The 16,052-nt window shown below is 44.4% G+C and overlaps 1 protein-coding gene across 1 annotated transcript in view; it reads right to left on the minus strand.

The window, feature by feature from the left end:
* NWD2 (NACHT and WD repeat domain containing 2) overlaps window positions 1-16,052 on the minus strand; it is a 76,643-nt gene that overhangs the window by 36,391 nt on the left and 24,200 nt on the right. Inside the window, exon 2 of the mRNA XM_056855100.1 lies at window positions 2,865-2,953. Coding sequence (XP_056711078.1) covers window positions 2,865-2,953 — 89 coding nt within the window. The remainder of the gene's footprint in view (window positions 1-2,864; window positions 2,954-16,052) is intronic.

The raw sequence follows: 16,052 nt of genomic DNA on the forward strand, positions 1-16,052 counted from the left end.
AGGATGGCCTTATTCATGAATTATATCAAAATCAGTTCAACTCATTGGATGCAAGAAATAGATTAAAATTATCACTTTTAGGCCTTTCTAAGGATACTTTATTAAGCATGGGGAAAAGGAAATCTAGACTAACTATTACGAGCTACACAAAAAAATTGGATTATTCCAGCTCTACAATGTGTGCTCGAAGAGTATGCTCTACCCAATTCTTAGTTATCCTTCCTCCTCTGCAAACTCCACTATATTTCAGCAATTTAATAGTCCCGGGTTTCCGAAGAGCCTTTATGCTTGCTGTCTGAACACAGCGCCTTCAGCAGTGCTAAATGGAAGACAGGGCAACTTCCCCTACTCAGAAAGACTTTGCTCGTGTAACGTGAAGAAAATTGATATACTATCTCATATGATGCTGGAGTGTCCCCATTTCAAATTCCAACGTGATCAATGGATCACTCCTGTATTAATGAAACTACCTGCCACCATAACAGGTGATAAAATAGTCCCCTTTTTGCTGGTGGATAGAGATCCAAGTATAACACTGGGGGTGGCCAAGTATCTCTCCACCATATTTTCCTTAAAGAAATAAAAATAAAAAAACCTCCCTATTAACTGCTCAGAACCAGTGGGTCATGGGAACTGGAAAAGGAAAGGCGAAAGTCTTGGAGACTGCTGGTAGAAAGACATCATCATCATCATTCCTTTATTGGCATAAAAACATAATACAAAAAGGGTACAAAAGGAATGGAGATATTAAAAAGTGCCCTTTATGGCATAGTTAAAAGACAGTTACATCAAATAGCGCTGTTTGTTGATACTGCCATCTAATTAACCGTTTGGCAGTCTTTTAAAACAAACTTTAAAAACTGTGCCACCGTCTCCAATATATGGGGCGAACGATTGTTCAATAAATAGGAAAGAGACGGTGGCGCATAGACTCCCAACAGGAAAGTGTGGGTCCAGCGATCAACGAACCCCAGGCAAAACTCCCATGCATAAAGACCCCTTGTCCTCCTTCCCTTCTCTCTGTTGGAACTGTCCCTTCAGCACTGACTCTCTGGTAAGCCAGTCAAAACTGCCTGGGGGCTTGTGAGTGAGATCTCTCCAAGAGGTCCAAACCCGATAATCCCAGAGATTACACATAAATTCTAGAGGCCACAGACATTTGGAAACAATCTATAAACAGGCAGAATTAAGGCAGAATACTAGTAAAAGAACATGAAAGGTAGCTGCTAATTAATCTTTACTTACAAAAGCAGAATTTTAAAATCTCAGCATCTCTTTTGGTCACTCTTGTGCTGAAATACCAAGCTGGTGGAAAAGCTCTAATGGGCAAATGTATTTATTTATTTCATTTATACCCCACCTTTCTCCACAATGGGCAACCAAAGCAGCTCACATCATTCTCCTCTCCTCCATTTTATCCTCACAACAACCCAGTGAGGTAGGCTGTGAGCTTAACTCAGGATCCCAGTCTTGGCATGAAGGTGCAATAAATGAGGGTTGGAGCCAGTCGACTTTTCCGCTGGTGAAATGGGGGTGAAGGCATCCCCACTGACCCTCCAAAAGACTATGACAGGGATTGTAGGACCTATATTGACAAAAAGCCATGCGTAACGGGGGTGGGGGATGGGGAGGCTATAAGGAAAGGAACTGGGTAGGGTTGAGGGGGAAAGTTGGCTGGATCTAACCCAATGTGCTTCTTTTTGCCCATACTATTAACAGTTGAGTATCTTTGGCCTCTCGGTTCCCTAACTTTCCAATCCTGATTGCAGGTGATCATAATGCCAGAACTGGCCGAGATGATGAGCAGCTGATTAAAAAAAGGTTAAAGGATGAACCTGAAGAATCTATTCTTCCTTATCTATATAACAGATATTTAAAAGTTAAGATAGTTAATGCTGCAGGTCTTAAGTTATTCTAATTTTCTGTCCAAAGAGGGTTGGTCATTCTGAATGGACAGTTGGGTATCAAACACTGTCACAACAGCATGGTGTAGTGATTAAGAGTGGTGAACTCTAATCTGGAGAACAGGGTTTGCTTCCCCACTCCTCCACATGAGTGGCGGACTCTCATCTGGTGAACTGGGTTGGTTTCTGCACTGTGCACTCCTCCACATGAAGCCTGTGGGGTGAACTTGGGCTAGTCACAGTTCATTCAGAGCTCTCTCAGCCCCACCTACCTCACAAGTTTCCTGTTGTGGGGAGAGGAAGTTAAGGCAATTGTAAGCCACTTTGAGACTCCTTTTTCTCCTTTAGAGAAAAAGCAGGGTATAAATACTAACTCTTCTTCTTCTTACTTGTAGATATGAAACGTAGCTTTATTAGGGCATGACTGAGCCAAAATTACACTTTAAGTTCCATCCAAACCAAAAATCTTGTGGCATGATCCTTCCCCACATGGGCACTTTTGGGGATTGGATTTGGACAAAAGTCCTCTTCCTTCCCTTTCTCCAGTTGGCCCTTCACACCCTCATGAACCACAGCAGACACGTCATTACCTGCAACGGGAGTCCATCCCTCTCTTCTCCAAGGTCTTTCTCAAATTTGATCTTCCCTCCCTTACTACTTTTATAGGTGAGTCACTTGGTTAGCAAGAAATAGAGGCATGCCCCAAACAGCTCTTGCAAGCAACGGCTGGCTTGCTGTGATATGTGTGCGGTTGAGAGTCGGCTAAAGATGGGACAAAGAGCTCCACTGAGCCAACGGCGATCCTTCCTATGGCACCCGTATGGTAAGGACTGTGACCTTAATTATTGCAAAAACAATCCTCCCCAAAAAATCACATAACAACAAACTTGGGTATGACTTTAACCGTACAGTAGGCTTAACATGCATCATAACATAAATACTTAATGAGGAAAACGCTACCTGAAATTCCAGCCCGTAGTTTTCCCTGCAGAATTCCCGCAGCTTAGGATACACATGTTCGCGTAATGCACTTCTTTCCGCTACGGTATCTGCATGTGGGGGGGAAAAACTGTTAACAAGATTTGTGACAACTATATATTTAAATAACTGTGTAGGCTTATGCGGGAGAGCATACTGATTTTAAAACTGTGAACGTGAGCTTAGTGCGGCAATCAGAATTCTGTGCTCCGGGGAACAACTCGTCAAACCGAAATGCCTATTGTGACATTTAACAATATTCAGCTTAATGCTCACTCCAACAATTCAACCCTGTTCTGTATAAGACTCTTCCGTTTTTAGAGTCTGCGACAATCTCTAGAAGAAGATAGGCATGATGGAGGGCCGCAGCCCAGAAATAAGGAACATTTTAGCAGGTTTCCCATCACAACATCACACATGGGATTGAGTCACACACTACAATTTCTGTAAGTACGGAGAAATGTAATGTAATGTAAGCATAATGACAAATGTCACAACAATGTCACCTGTGAATAAGCAGGAACACATTTGTTTTTGCAAACATGTGGATCATAGATACTTCAAAGTGCTGTACAAACAGGTTCTTTTTACATTTGCCTGATTAAAAAAGTAACAGCCTTCAGGTCGGCAAAGTTCTGTTTCCCACCCAGCCACTCATAAGAATTTGAGACAAGAGACAACTGAGTAGGCTATTTGATCATCCTCGTGCATGAGGTCATAAATTACTGCAGGCCTCCGGGAAATATCGTCAGCCAACCTCCAATGATATTTTTCCTATGTGCAACTGAACCCATATCCAACTGTAGAACTTTGTTGTTAATAGCTGTGAACTCAATGAGTTCAGTTAAGGGGCCTTCTAATTTTTCAGTGGGGATAAGAACATAAGAAAGGCCATGCTGGATCAGACCAAGGTCCATCAAGTCCAGCAGTCTGTTCACACAGTGGCCAACCAAGTGCCTTTAGGAAGCCCACAAACAAGACAACTGCAGCAGCATTGTCATGCCTGTGTTCCACAGCACCCAATATAATAAGCATGCTCCTCTGATACTAGAGAGAATAGACATGCATCAGGACTAGTATTCATCTGGAATGGTATGGTATAGCCTCATCTCATTAGATCTTGGAGGCTCTGCAGGGCCAGTACTTGGAAAGGAGACCACCAAGGAAGGCTCTGCAGAGGAAGGCAATAGCAAACCACCTCTGCTTCTCACTTGCCTTGAAAGCCCCTTGCTGGGGTCACCATAAGTAGCTTGTGACTTGATGGCACATCCATACATATGATATTTCAGCTGCCATATGCAGATCTTCATTTAGTTCCATTTCTTTGTGAATAATGCCAGCCAGCATGCTGGAAAATTTGCTTCTCTATACCTTTTGTGCTCCAGAGGCTGGCATTCTTGTGTTAGTCTAGATGCCACAAATCATTTGCAACACCAAACGCAGCTGTCTCAGGACTCCCATCTACAGCTTTGGCTCTCCACAGAGGGCAATCCTAAAGATAATAAGAAATATGGGACTGCCACCACGAACGGAAACCCCATGCCGAGGTCTCCCTCCTCCTCTGTAATGCCTGCAACAACTCATCCTGTTCCCTGACTTCATTACCCTGAGAGTTTCCTCACCCCCATCACAGGTGTCAGCCGCTAATGATGTGGAAATTCAGGATGTATTCCGGTGTCAGAGAAAGGTTGATCTACGATGAGCATGAACACAGCTGCTTGCACACACACAATGCTACTTCCTCCTCATTTGCTGTGATGTACGAAAGCAGGCACCATAGCTAACTGGAGATTGTTTCCCATTCACAAACCAGGATTCTAATTAAACCAAAGTTTAGAATCACAGTTTCTGTGTGTCTGGCCAAAACCTTGATTCAAGGTTTCACATGAAGACATGAAGCTGCCTTATAGTGAATCAGACCCTTGGTCCATCAAAGTTAGTATTGTCTGCTCAGACCGGCAGCAGCTCTCCAGGGCCTCAGGCAGAGGTCTTTTACATCACCTACTTGCCTGGTTCCTTTAACTGGAGATGCCGGGGACTAAACCTGGGACCTTCTACATGCCAAGCAGATGCTCCACCACTGAGCTATGGCCCTTCCCAAACCCAAAAGTTTTAAATTGACCTCAGGCTAGTCACAGTTCTCACAGAACTCTCTCAGCCCCACCTGCCTCACAAGGTGTCTGTTGTGGGGAGAGGAAGGGAAGGACATTGTAAACTGGGTTGATTCTCCTTAACAGGGAGAGAAAGTTGGCATATCAAAACGAACTCTTCTTCTTCTAATTGTGCTTCATGCAACAGGGCAGAAGGGAGGGGAGGACCAAAAGAGAACAAACTGTGTCTGTGATCATCATATGTGCTGTGAAATCTGAGTGCAGCCGCAGAGTAATGGTATCAGTGCATTGGGAGAGTTGCCCTAGATACTGTGAAGAAGCAGAGTTCAGGATGAAGCTGCTTGTTTTGGGCAGCAGCCTCATGTTCTTGTGATATTTATTAGATTTATTATAAACCTGCCAAATCCAAGGCAGCTATAAAGCCAAAAATGAAAGAGGGATTAAAATACAACGCAGAGTCAATCCAGGCAGGCTGGTCAAATAGAATCCAGAGCCTTCCTTGATTTAAACCTGCCAAAGGACTTAGTAAACAAAAACCGTTCTACAAGAAATCAAAGTAGGTGCCAAGCAAATATGTTCTCATGTGTTCTACATTTGGGCCACCACAACAAAGAATCCCTGCCCCTCACATCTGAGTGCTGATGGTAGGGATATCTGGAAGCTTATAATCACCTTCCCTCCCCCTCCCCACAACAAACACCCTGTGAGGTAGGTGGGGCTGAGAGAGTGTGATTAGTCCAAGGTCATCCAGCTGGCTTTGTGTGGGTACTCATTTTACCGACCTCGGAAGGATGGAAGGATGAGTCGACCTGGAGCCGGCTACCTGAAACCGACTTCTGTCGGGATCGAACTCAGGTCGTGAGCTGAGCTTGGACTGCAGTACTGCAGCTTACCACTCTGCACCACGGGGCTCTTCAATATAAATAATAGGGGTCCCATATTTCTTTATATTATTGCTGCCATGAGATTCAACATACCTTTAACAGAAACAATTCAGGAGATAACTCTACCATACATTGAATACCATCCTTTCAGATTAATTAGCAAATGCCATAAGAGAAGAGCACAAGAGGCATCTAATTAGTAAGCACAACTCAACACCTACTGTGAGGAATAAAAATCCTGCTGACCAGGTGTTTATGTGTCAACCGTTAACAATGAGCCGCTAGAAAATGCATGTGATGGATGAAGTAGAGCTCGAGAAATATTTCTGTAACATTAACTGTGTGAGGAGGCAGTTTGAAAATTGGTCTGGCCATAGTTTGGCGCACCAAATCTGGCCCCGCTTATACTACAGTGGCAGCCCTGGAACTAGATTGGATTAGGTTTGGGGTGCATTATGTCATTGTTCCGCTGGACACTGCATTGGTCAGGCTGCACCTGGAGTATTGCTTGCAGTTCTGGGGGCCTCACTTCAAAAAGGTTGTGGTCAGAATGGAGCAGGTGTAGAGGAAAGAGACGAAGATGATCAGGGGCCTGGAGACCAAGCCCTACGAAGAAAGGCTGAGGGAGTTGGGCATGTTTAGTCTAGAGAAGAGGATGCTGAGGGAAGACATGATCGCTCTCTTTAAGTATTTGAAGGGCTGTCACTTAGAGGAGGGCAGGGAACTGTTCCTGTTGGCAGCAAAGGATAGGACTCACAATAATGGGTTTAAATTGCGGGCAGAAAGGTACCGGCTGGATATTAGGATTTTTTTTTTTTTTTTACAGCAAGAGTTGTTCGACAGTGGAATCAGCTACCCAGGGAGGTGGTGAGCTCTCCCTCACTGGCAGTCTTTAAGCAGAGGCTGGACAAGCACTTGTCAGGGATGCTCTAAGCCAGGGGTGTCGAACTCAATTGTTACAAGGGCCGGATATGACATAAATGTTACTTGGTAGGGCCAGGGTATGCCTCGCCAGCCCAGATGAAGTGGGTGTGTGTGGGGGTGACTCCCTCGGCTGGCTTGTGGGCCGCATAAGAGCGCTTAAGGGGCCAGATCTAGACTGTGGGCCTTATGTTTGACACCCCTGCTCTAGGCCAATGGTTCCAAACTTTTCGGGCCACTGCCCCTTTAGTTACACAAACTCAACCCCAGCGCCCCCTACCCTATTTAACAACAGAGTTGAAGAGGCCCACCTCTAGCACCCCCTGCTGCCCCCTTGCTTCTTAGCGCCCCCCTAGGTAATCCCACTGCCCCCCAGAGGGTGGTATTGCCCACTTTGGGAACCACTGCAGCTAGGCTGATCCTGCATTGAGCAGGGGGTTGGACTGGATGGCCTGGATGGCCCCTCCCGACTCTATGATTCTGTATCTGTGAGTTCATTCATTTCCATGAGCAAATGAAGAAGTTGCTCACAGTAACCCACCAAGAGACAGAACAGCTCTTCCTCCTTTCAGGCGGGACACTGTCCTCTTATAGGAACATCTGTCAGACTGGAATTGTGTGACAGGGAGTGAAAACTGTTAAAAATTCCTGTTTCCCCCCCCACTCTCACAGCATCGTGCAGTTTCTGTGCCTGGAAATGGATGACACATAATTAAGATGGAAGTGCCTAATTAGGTTGGTGACAGAGAACCCAGTTTTATTACATAAAAATCTAAACTGCCTTTTAATGGTAACAGGTTTATGAGGTTATTCTACCCTAAAAAAGAAAACCAGGTTAGATTTTTCTCCTTCTGCAGAGAAAAAGAGAAACACCAGTGTTAGTTTCTTCCTGCCAAAATGGCAATGGACCAGAAATTATTTTTAAATCATATTAATGAAACTCCGAGCCATAAAAACCTGTCTGTAGAAATGTAGAACTGAGCTAACAATCTCTGGCATTTTGAGGACTTGATACAAAAACTGCTTTGGATCCACTGGAAGGCTTCTGCAGACAGAGGGGTTTCTGTGTATGGCACACAACTTTCCTGCCTCCCCTCTCTCACCTCAGTCGAAAATGCCTCCCAAAATGCTGCTCGTGGGGGACAGCGAACCCCCAGCAACAGTCTGCTGCGGAAGGAAGGAAGGAATCGGTGAACATCACACCCTTTCACATGTGTGGAATTTCTCTGGTGGATCTAAGCCAATATCTTTTTCAGAGACATTACGTTTAGGACTGCCAACATTGGGATCTGCTTGGCTTCAGTGCCTTTAACAGTAACCTGCTCTGCAGCAATTAGCAACTGATGATGTTTATCCTTATGCTGTGAAAAGCTTCCCTTTGCTAATTCCTCTACATCATACGGCTGCTAAATGCACAGATGTGGAGGCTGCCTGAAATAGGGACAACCCTAGGTATGATTGCCAGAGGCCCACATCCACAATGCCTTTGGGAGCCAACGTGGTGTAGTGGTTAAGAGCGGTGGTTTGGAGCAGTGGACTCTGATCTGGAGAACCAGGTTTGATTCCCCATCCTCCACATGAGCGGTGGATGCTAATCTGGTGAACTGGAATTGTTTCCCAACTCCTACACATGAAGCCAGCTGGGTGACCTTGGGCTAATCACACCTCTCTTAGAGCTCTCTCAGCCCCACCTACCTCAGAGTGTGTCTGTTTTGGGGAGGGGAAGGTGATTGTAAGCCAGTTTGATTCTTCCTTAAGGGGTAGAGAAAGTCGGCATATAAAAACCAACTCTTCTTCTTCTTCTTCTTGTTCTTCTTGTTCTTGTTCTTCTTCTTCTTCTTCTTCTAAATACATCTATTTTTTTTGTTCTATGATCTCTTGTCAAACAGTTTCCAGCAAAACCTGTTTCCATAGGAGGAAAAAGAAAATGAACACTTGCGCCATAGAAAAATGTGGCTTTAAGTCCCTGAGAAGCTGTAGATGGTCTCACCCCAAATTTCTGTCCTGTACGTCTCATTCAATTCATGGGCAAGGACCACGGCATTGACTCACTGATTAACAGCGACTAATCTTAAGGATGTAAAATTAAAAGAGAAGTCACAAAGGGTCCCTCAGCTGTGGCAACAAGTCTGGCTTCTTTCTCCTTCCACAATATGGACGACAGACGCACATGCTAAACGGAACAACAACGCGGGCCTCAGCCGAGCTTCTTCCCCACTGTTCAGGCAAGACATTCACCTCTCCCCCCTTTTATTTTGAAGTCATTCATTTTAAAGGCTGCATGCATATCCCTTCGTTCATCACCCTATTAGTAAAAAAAAAAAAAGCTGTTGTTTCAAAACTGCTCTGGGAGATGGAGACGTACAGGGACACTGGGGGAGGGCAACTCACTAGAGCCACCCTCAGCTGGCTTCTGTTACAAATTTGGAGACTCACCCTCACCCCCCAAATCAAACCTGGAGCAGAAACATGTTTGGACAGAAGGTAGGACATTTTCAAAACGGCTCCAGCCGGTCTAAAATGTGGCATCTTTCTTCATCCCAAGTGCTCAAATGTTTGCAACCAGAAGTTTGTAGCAAGGCTTCCTTTCATCGGTTGTTAATGGAAGGGGGAGGTTTTAATCACACACAACTCCATTCAGCAACAAATAATTCTCACTAGCACATTTCTTTCAGAGAAATTGTGCTGAATCACAGTGTACTGCTCATGTTACAAAAAGCTTTTGAACATCACGAGAGACAATAATGCTGTTCGTCTTTTAGTGTTGGGGCAACCTTGCCTCTGCATAGAATGCCACTATAATAACACTGATTTGCGTTTCTACAAAGCCTTTTGTCTGAATATCTCAGAGCATTTGCCCAACATTAGGCAAGCTACAGTCATCTGAACGTCCATCGGACAGAGAAAATTGCTTATCTGTGGTACAGTTTTCTTCCTTAGGTGAGCCCAAGAGCCAGCGTGGTGTAGTGTTTAAGAGCAGTGGACTCTAATCTGGAGAACGGGGTTGGACTCCCCACTCCTCCACATGAGTGGCAGACTCTAATTTGGAGAACCGGGTGTGATGCCCCACTCCTTCACTTGAGCAGAAGACTCTAATCTGGAGAACCGGGTTTGATTCCCCACTCCTACACATGAAGCCAGCTGGGTGACCTTGGGCTAGTCACTGTTCTCTTTGAACTACCTCAGCCTCAACTACCTCACAAGGTGTCTGTTGTGGGGAGGGGAAGGGAAGGAAATTGGGAGTCATTTCGATTCTCCTTAAAAGGTAGAGAAAGTCGGCATATAAAAACCAACTCTTCTTCTTCTTCTTCTCTAAGACAAATCTCACTCTGACAGAGTTACACCCCTCTGCTTAAAACTGTGCTGTAAGACAGACCAGACCAGTGATATTAAGTGGATTGGAAGACATTTGTGGCTCTTTGGCATGCTACCAGTGGCTCCTCCCCACTGGGGCACCCTTCCCATGTTCCAGGTAAGAGGGCAAGGTCATTTCCTGGTAGGCTTACAATTGGCAGGTGGTCCCCACCTTAAAACATCCACTGCTGAAAGGACTGGAGGATGGGTAAGCTGTGAGCTTCCCCGAGCTGTGGGCCTCATGAAAGAGGTGGAAGTAAAGGGCCTGTCCTCTCTGACCACCCCCCTTCTCTACAGCCTCTGATCTCTCCGCACCAGGCTACTACCAGGGGAGAAGAGTGAGTCAAACCACGACAACAGCTGTCCAAGGCAAGAGCAAGCTGGCTGTAGTAGAGTGATGGTATTTTAATTCCCTGTGTCCACAGCCAGCTTGCTGGCCTCTGACAATCTTGGCAATCTCACTCTCGTGTCTGAACTGCTGTACCACAGGCTGAGGAGACAGCAAGAACATGGGCAGGGAGCCCTTGCCCTCATTCCAGATACACAAGAGCTGGTTAAAGTTCAACAATGGTGGGGAAGAGACAACTCTATGTGCTCAGATGTACTCGGCAATTTAAAAAGTTATACTTGCCAGCATGGTGTAACGGTTAGGAGAGGCGGACTCTAGTCTGGAGAACCTGGTTTGGTTCCCCACTCCTCCACATGAGTGGCAGGCTCCAATCTGGAGAACCAGATTGGATTCCCCACTCCTCCACATGCAGCCTGCTGGGTGACCTTGGGCTAGTCACAGTTCTCTCCGAACTCTCTCAGCCCCACCTACTTCACAAGGGGCCTGTTGTGGGGAGGGGAAGGGAAGGCGACTGTAAGCCACTATGAGACTCCTTTCAGTAGAGAAAAGTGGGGTATAAAAAACAACCCTTCTTCTTTAATTGTTTTATCGTACACTACTGTACATGTGCTTTCTGTGGGGCAGCAACTAAAGGCATACAGTAGCCACGTGGCTCACAACTGCGAATGTGGCTCTCTGTGAGCCACGGAGTGAGTACCACTGGAATAGATTGTCAGTCTTCAAACACAGAGCATCTTACTCTCTGCTTGACAGAACATTCTTTTATATACTTTCAGATTCTGTATTCCTTTCCCTCAGCCATTCTCCAGCGTGAGCTGGTGAACAAGACCAGTCCATGTGTAGAAGGCAGTGCTCTGTTGACCAAGCAAGAGCAGAACATAAGAAAAGCCATGCTGGATCAGACCAGGGCCCATCAAGTCCAGCAGTCTGTCCACACAGTGGCCAACCACGTGCCTCTAGGAAGCCCACAAACAAGACAACTGCAGCAGCACCATCCTGCCTGTGTTCCACAGTACCTAATATATTCGGCATGCTCCTCTGATCCTGGAGAGAATAGGCATGCATCATGACTAGAATCAATTTTTACTAGTAGCCATGAATACTAGGGCTGTTGATTCAGTAAAAACCGAACCAAAAAAAATACAGAATAAATGCCAAGTCAGTAAATTTCTAGTTTAAGTATACGGAATCAGCAAAATCCGGGAGGTTGGCAAAGCCGAATTTGCCATTCCTGAAGGGGCATTTTTGCAGGTAGAGGTCCCATATTTTCAGGGTAGCCAGAAGGGACTCTCCTTGCAAGAACCCTCAAGTTTGGTAAAGATTGGGTCAGGGGGTCCGGAGTTATGGGGTCTAGAAGGAGTCACCCCCATCCTCCTCCATTGCAATGCATTGGCAAAGTGGCTGTGTTCAGACTCTTTAATGTGACCTTAGCAATGTATCTCAATGGGGAAGCTGGGCTTTAAACAGTGGGAATGTTCACCCTGCACCTCCATAGAGACAAAGTGTATCATATAGTATCTTTATGGAGGCACTGGGCGAACTTTCCCACCCACCGTTTAAAGCCCGGCTTCCCCATTGAGATACATTAGATCAGATTAAAGAGTCACACAGCCGCTTTGCCAATGCATTTCCAAGGGGAGAATGGGACAACCCCTTCCAGACCCCATAACTTCGGACCTCCTGACCCAATCTTCACCAAACGTGGGGGTTCTTGCAAGGAGAGTCCCTTCAAGCTGCCCTGAAAATATGGGACCTCTACCTGCAAAAATGCCCCCCCCAGAGCCGCGGAAAGCCGCGAATGTGTTTAAATGGCTTTAAATGGCCAAATTATTCGGGAATCCCGAATTTAAACCTTAATTCCTACCTATACTGGTATAGGGGAATTCGGGATTTCCTGGAAAAAAGGCCATTTAAACCTGAATCCGAATTATACCTAATTTTTAAAAATCCAACAGCCCTAATGAATACCCCTCTCCTCCATGACCATGTCCACTCCCCTGTTCAAGCCTTCCAAGTTGGCAGCCATCACCACATCCTGGGGCAGGGAGTTCCCCAATTTAACTATGCATTGTGGGAAGAAATACTTCCTTTTTGCTCAAGGCTATTGCTGTATGAGCAGTACTAGACAGACAGTCCGTCAGACAGATGCTCCAGCACAGGAGTTTCTGTTCTAGGTTGTGTCAGATGTCTCTCTTAACAACCTGGGCCACAATTGTCCCCTCCGTTCTACGCTGCAAAATAGAACTGCATGGACAGAAGATCTGAGGCGCATTCCCTATTTGATTCCTATATTTGGGCAGGCAGGGAATATACATTTTAAAATGTCCTTTTAGCGTCACTTCAAAATAAGGACAACAGAGACACAACAAATTAAGTTTGAAAATTACAAGCACTGAACACTCTTGTTGATTGCAGCTAAAGGCCGCAAACGACAAAGTCTACAAGGAACAGAATTACTGTAATCAAAATTAATGTGCAAAGAAAAATTCAGACATAGTAAAAAAAAAAAGCAGAAGAATGCGACAAATGAATCACTTGAATTAATGAACTTCAAAATATTCATTCATTCTTACGATGCCGAAGGAATTATATTTTGGAATCTAGCTGCATATCATCATAGGTTCTGCTTTATAGTAAGTTCATTCATATTCTTCCAATCTTATTATTTTTTTCCTGACCCCAATAAACTAAAGAAAAAACAACTTTGGTATGTAATAAACGGGTGGGGACAGGTGAAAATTTGTAGAGCAGAAGGCGCAGTTTGAGAGCATCCTCACTGACTTCAAACTGAGTGTACCATTTCTGAGAAGAAACTCCTGTGAACTCCTGGGGCAGGGAGTTCCACAATTTAACTATGCATTGTGGGAAGAAATACTTCCTTTTATCTGTTTTGAATCTCTCTCCCTCTAGATCAGCAGATGACCCCACGTTCTAGGATTATGAGGGAGAAAAGCTTCTCCCTGCTCACTCTCTCCATACCATGCATAATTTTATAGACCTCTTATCATGTCTCCCCTTAACCGCAGAAAGACAGGCCCTTATTATTTCCACTGGGACTTGAATTACATCCAGTGCAGAGACAAAACTACCTTCTGTAATTTTTTTTTGAGTGGTTTGACCTGTATGGGGAAAAGCTGTCTGCAGAAGGCATCAATTGGCTGTTTTCTGTAGAAACTAACAATAACCATCCTTCATCGCCAGAACCATTTAAAAATGTTTGCAAGTTTTGTTTTAAACTGAGAGTGAAAATACAAACAACTAGGTGTGTGTGTATTGTTTTAAATTGTTTTTAAAAGGCAGGCTGCTCATATGGCAGAAAATAGCAAAGACTTGAAATGACTACTGCTGAAAGTAAAAGGAGAAAGTCTTATTTTTTATCTTATTAGTATTTTTTTTAAATCTTGAGATAAAAACTTGGCAACTGCCAATGTAGCATTAAAATCCACCCCTGCTAAAAGAACCTTCAAATTATCCAATTCACAAACAGATTCCCAGATAAAAGGCTTTCTCCCTCTGTCTCTAGCTTCGTTGAGCAGGTCATAGTTGGACAAGGAATGCTGAAGAATGTCTATTTGCCTCGCAACAGTTCGATGATCAAACAAAAAAACATACAAAATCTTAAAAATACAAGATAGCAAAATAATATGCTAATAGACATCAAAATAAAACATCAACTGGCACCTGGCAACCTACATCCCAGACTGCTGTCAAAAACAGGCAGCATTGCTGATAAGGAGGAAAATTGGCCTCGACTATCCTCAATGGAATGTCTGGCAGAACAAGCCCTACGGAATCCATTGTCAGACTAACCTACCCTACAGGGTTGTTGGGAAGAGAAACTGGAGAGGGGAATTATGTAAGCCTCTTTGGTTTCCCATCGGGGAGAAAATGAAGTAAATCAACCATTAAATAAAACAGGTTTCGGTTCTGATGGGAAAAATTGGGGGACCACATGTGCTGTTGAATTTCAGAGCCTGATGCTACTTTAGAGTTGACATTGTGTGTTTATGTCTTTGCTTGATTTCTGTTCTACCAATATTTTATAACTATGCTGATATTATAAAAACTTGGGTGTGTCCATCATTCTTACCTCACAAGGAAAGTGTCTGCCTGTCCTTGAACATTCAGCCAGCCAGGGAAATTGAAAGGGTTAAATATCAGCCCAGTGTGGTGTAGTGGTTAAGAGCAGTGGTAAAAGGTAAAGGTAAAGGTCCCCTGTGCAAGCATCAGGTCATCACCCCATCAGGCCATGGGGTGACGTCACATCCCGACGTTTCCAAGGCAGACTTTGTTTACGGGGTGGTTTGCCAGTGCCTTCCCCAGTGCCTGGACTCTAATCTGGAGAATCGGGTTTGATTCCCCACTCTTTTACACGAAGCCTGCTGAGTGACCTTGGGCCAGTCACAGTTCTCTCTGAACTCTCTCAGCCTCACCTACCTCACAAAGTGTCTGTTGTGGAGAGGGAAAGGGAAGGTGGTTGTAAGCCACTTTGAGACTCCTTAAAGGTAGAGAAAAGTGGGATATAAAAACCAACTTTTCTTCTTCTAATTGTATACAACAGCAGATTGATCTGTACAGGACCACATCATTTATGCATGTGGAAAGCGCACTTCCACTCACAATCTTCCTTGCTGGATATGGGGAATACTATGCCCTGTTAATAGGCTTACTTTCAGACATTTTTTATTTTACATACCTCTGCATTGAACTATAAACACAATAATTTCATTTTGTATATAAAAGAGAAGAATATTCGATTTATTACAGTAATCTTTGGGCTAGACAGAATCCGCTGCATGTTTTTTTTTAATATTAAGAAACAAATGAAATGTTAAATACAATTTCTTTTAGTGGTTACAGCTGCATCAAATGTTCAGAAGGTAATACCTTAAGAGTTCTAGCCCCTGCTTCAGTTCAAGAATGAAACAATTATAGTACCTTTTTTTTAGTTGACTCTAGTCGCTGCTGTTGGTAAGTGTATTAGTTTAACTCCCTCCCTCCATCTGTCTACCTTTTTATGCTCATAATACTGGACACCTAAAATCTATGTGCATATTTGCTATAAACAACTTAAAACTCCACTTAGGGTGATCAAGAAGGACCACGTGTAAGGAACCTAGAAAAGCCCAGCGTTTCATTTAAAATAAAATTGTCTGGACAAGAAGAAGCAGCAGTTGGTTTTTATATGCCGACTTTCTCTTCCACTTAAGGAAGAATCAAACTAGCTTACAATCACCTTCCCTTCCCCACAACAGACACCCTGTGAGGTAGGTGGGGCTGAGAGAGTGTGACTAGCCCAAGGGCACCCAGCTGGCTTCATGTGTAGGAGTGGGGAAACCAACCTGGTTCACCAGATTAGCGTCCACCACTCATGTGGAGGAGTGAGGAAGGCAGCAGATATTCAAACCATTTATATACCACTATGTCTTACTCCTATGTAGGTCTATTCAACAACATTCCACTGGCTTCAGTGAAATTTACTCCCAAGTATGGGCTGATCACACAGGAGCCTGTGATATGTTTGGAAGCCTCTGGGTGCCTGTGGCAGGCA

Source organism: Euleptes europaea, chromosome 9, assembly GCF_029931775.1.
Source record: "Euleptes europaea isolate rEulEur1 chromosome 9, rEulEur1.hap1, whole genome shotgun sequence".
Classification (NCBI taxonomy): Eukaryota; Metazoa; Chordata; class Lepidosauria; order Squamata; family Sphaerodactylidae; genus Euleptes; species Euleptes europaea.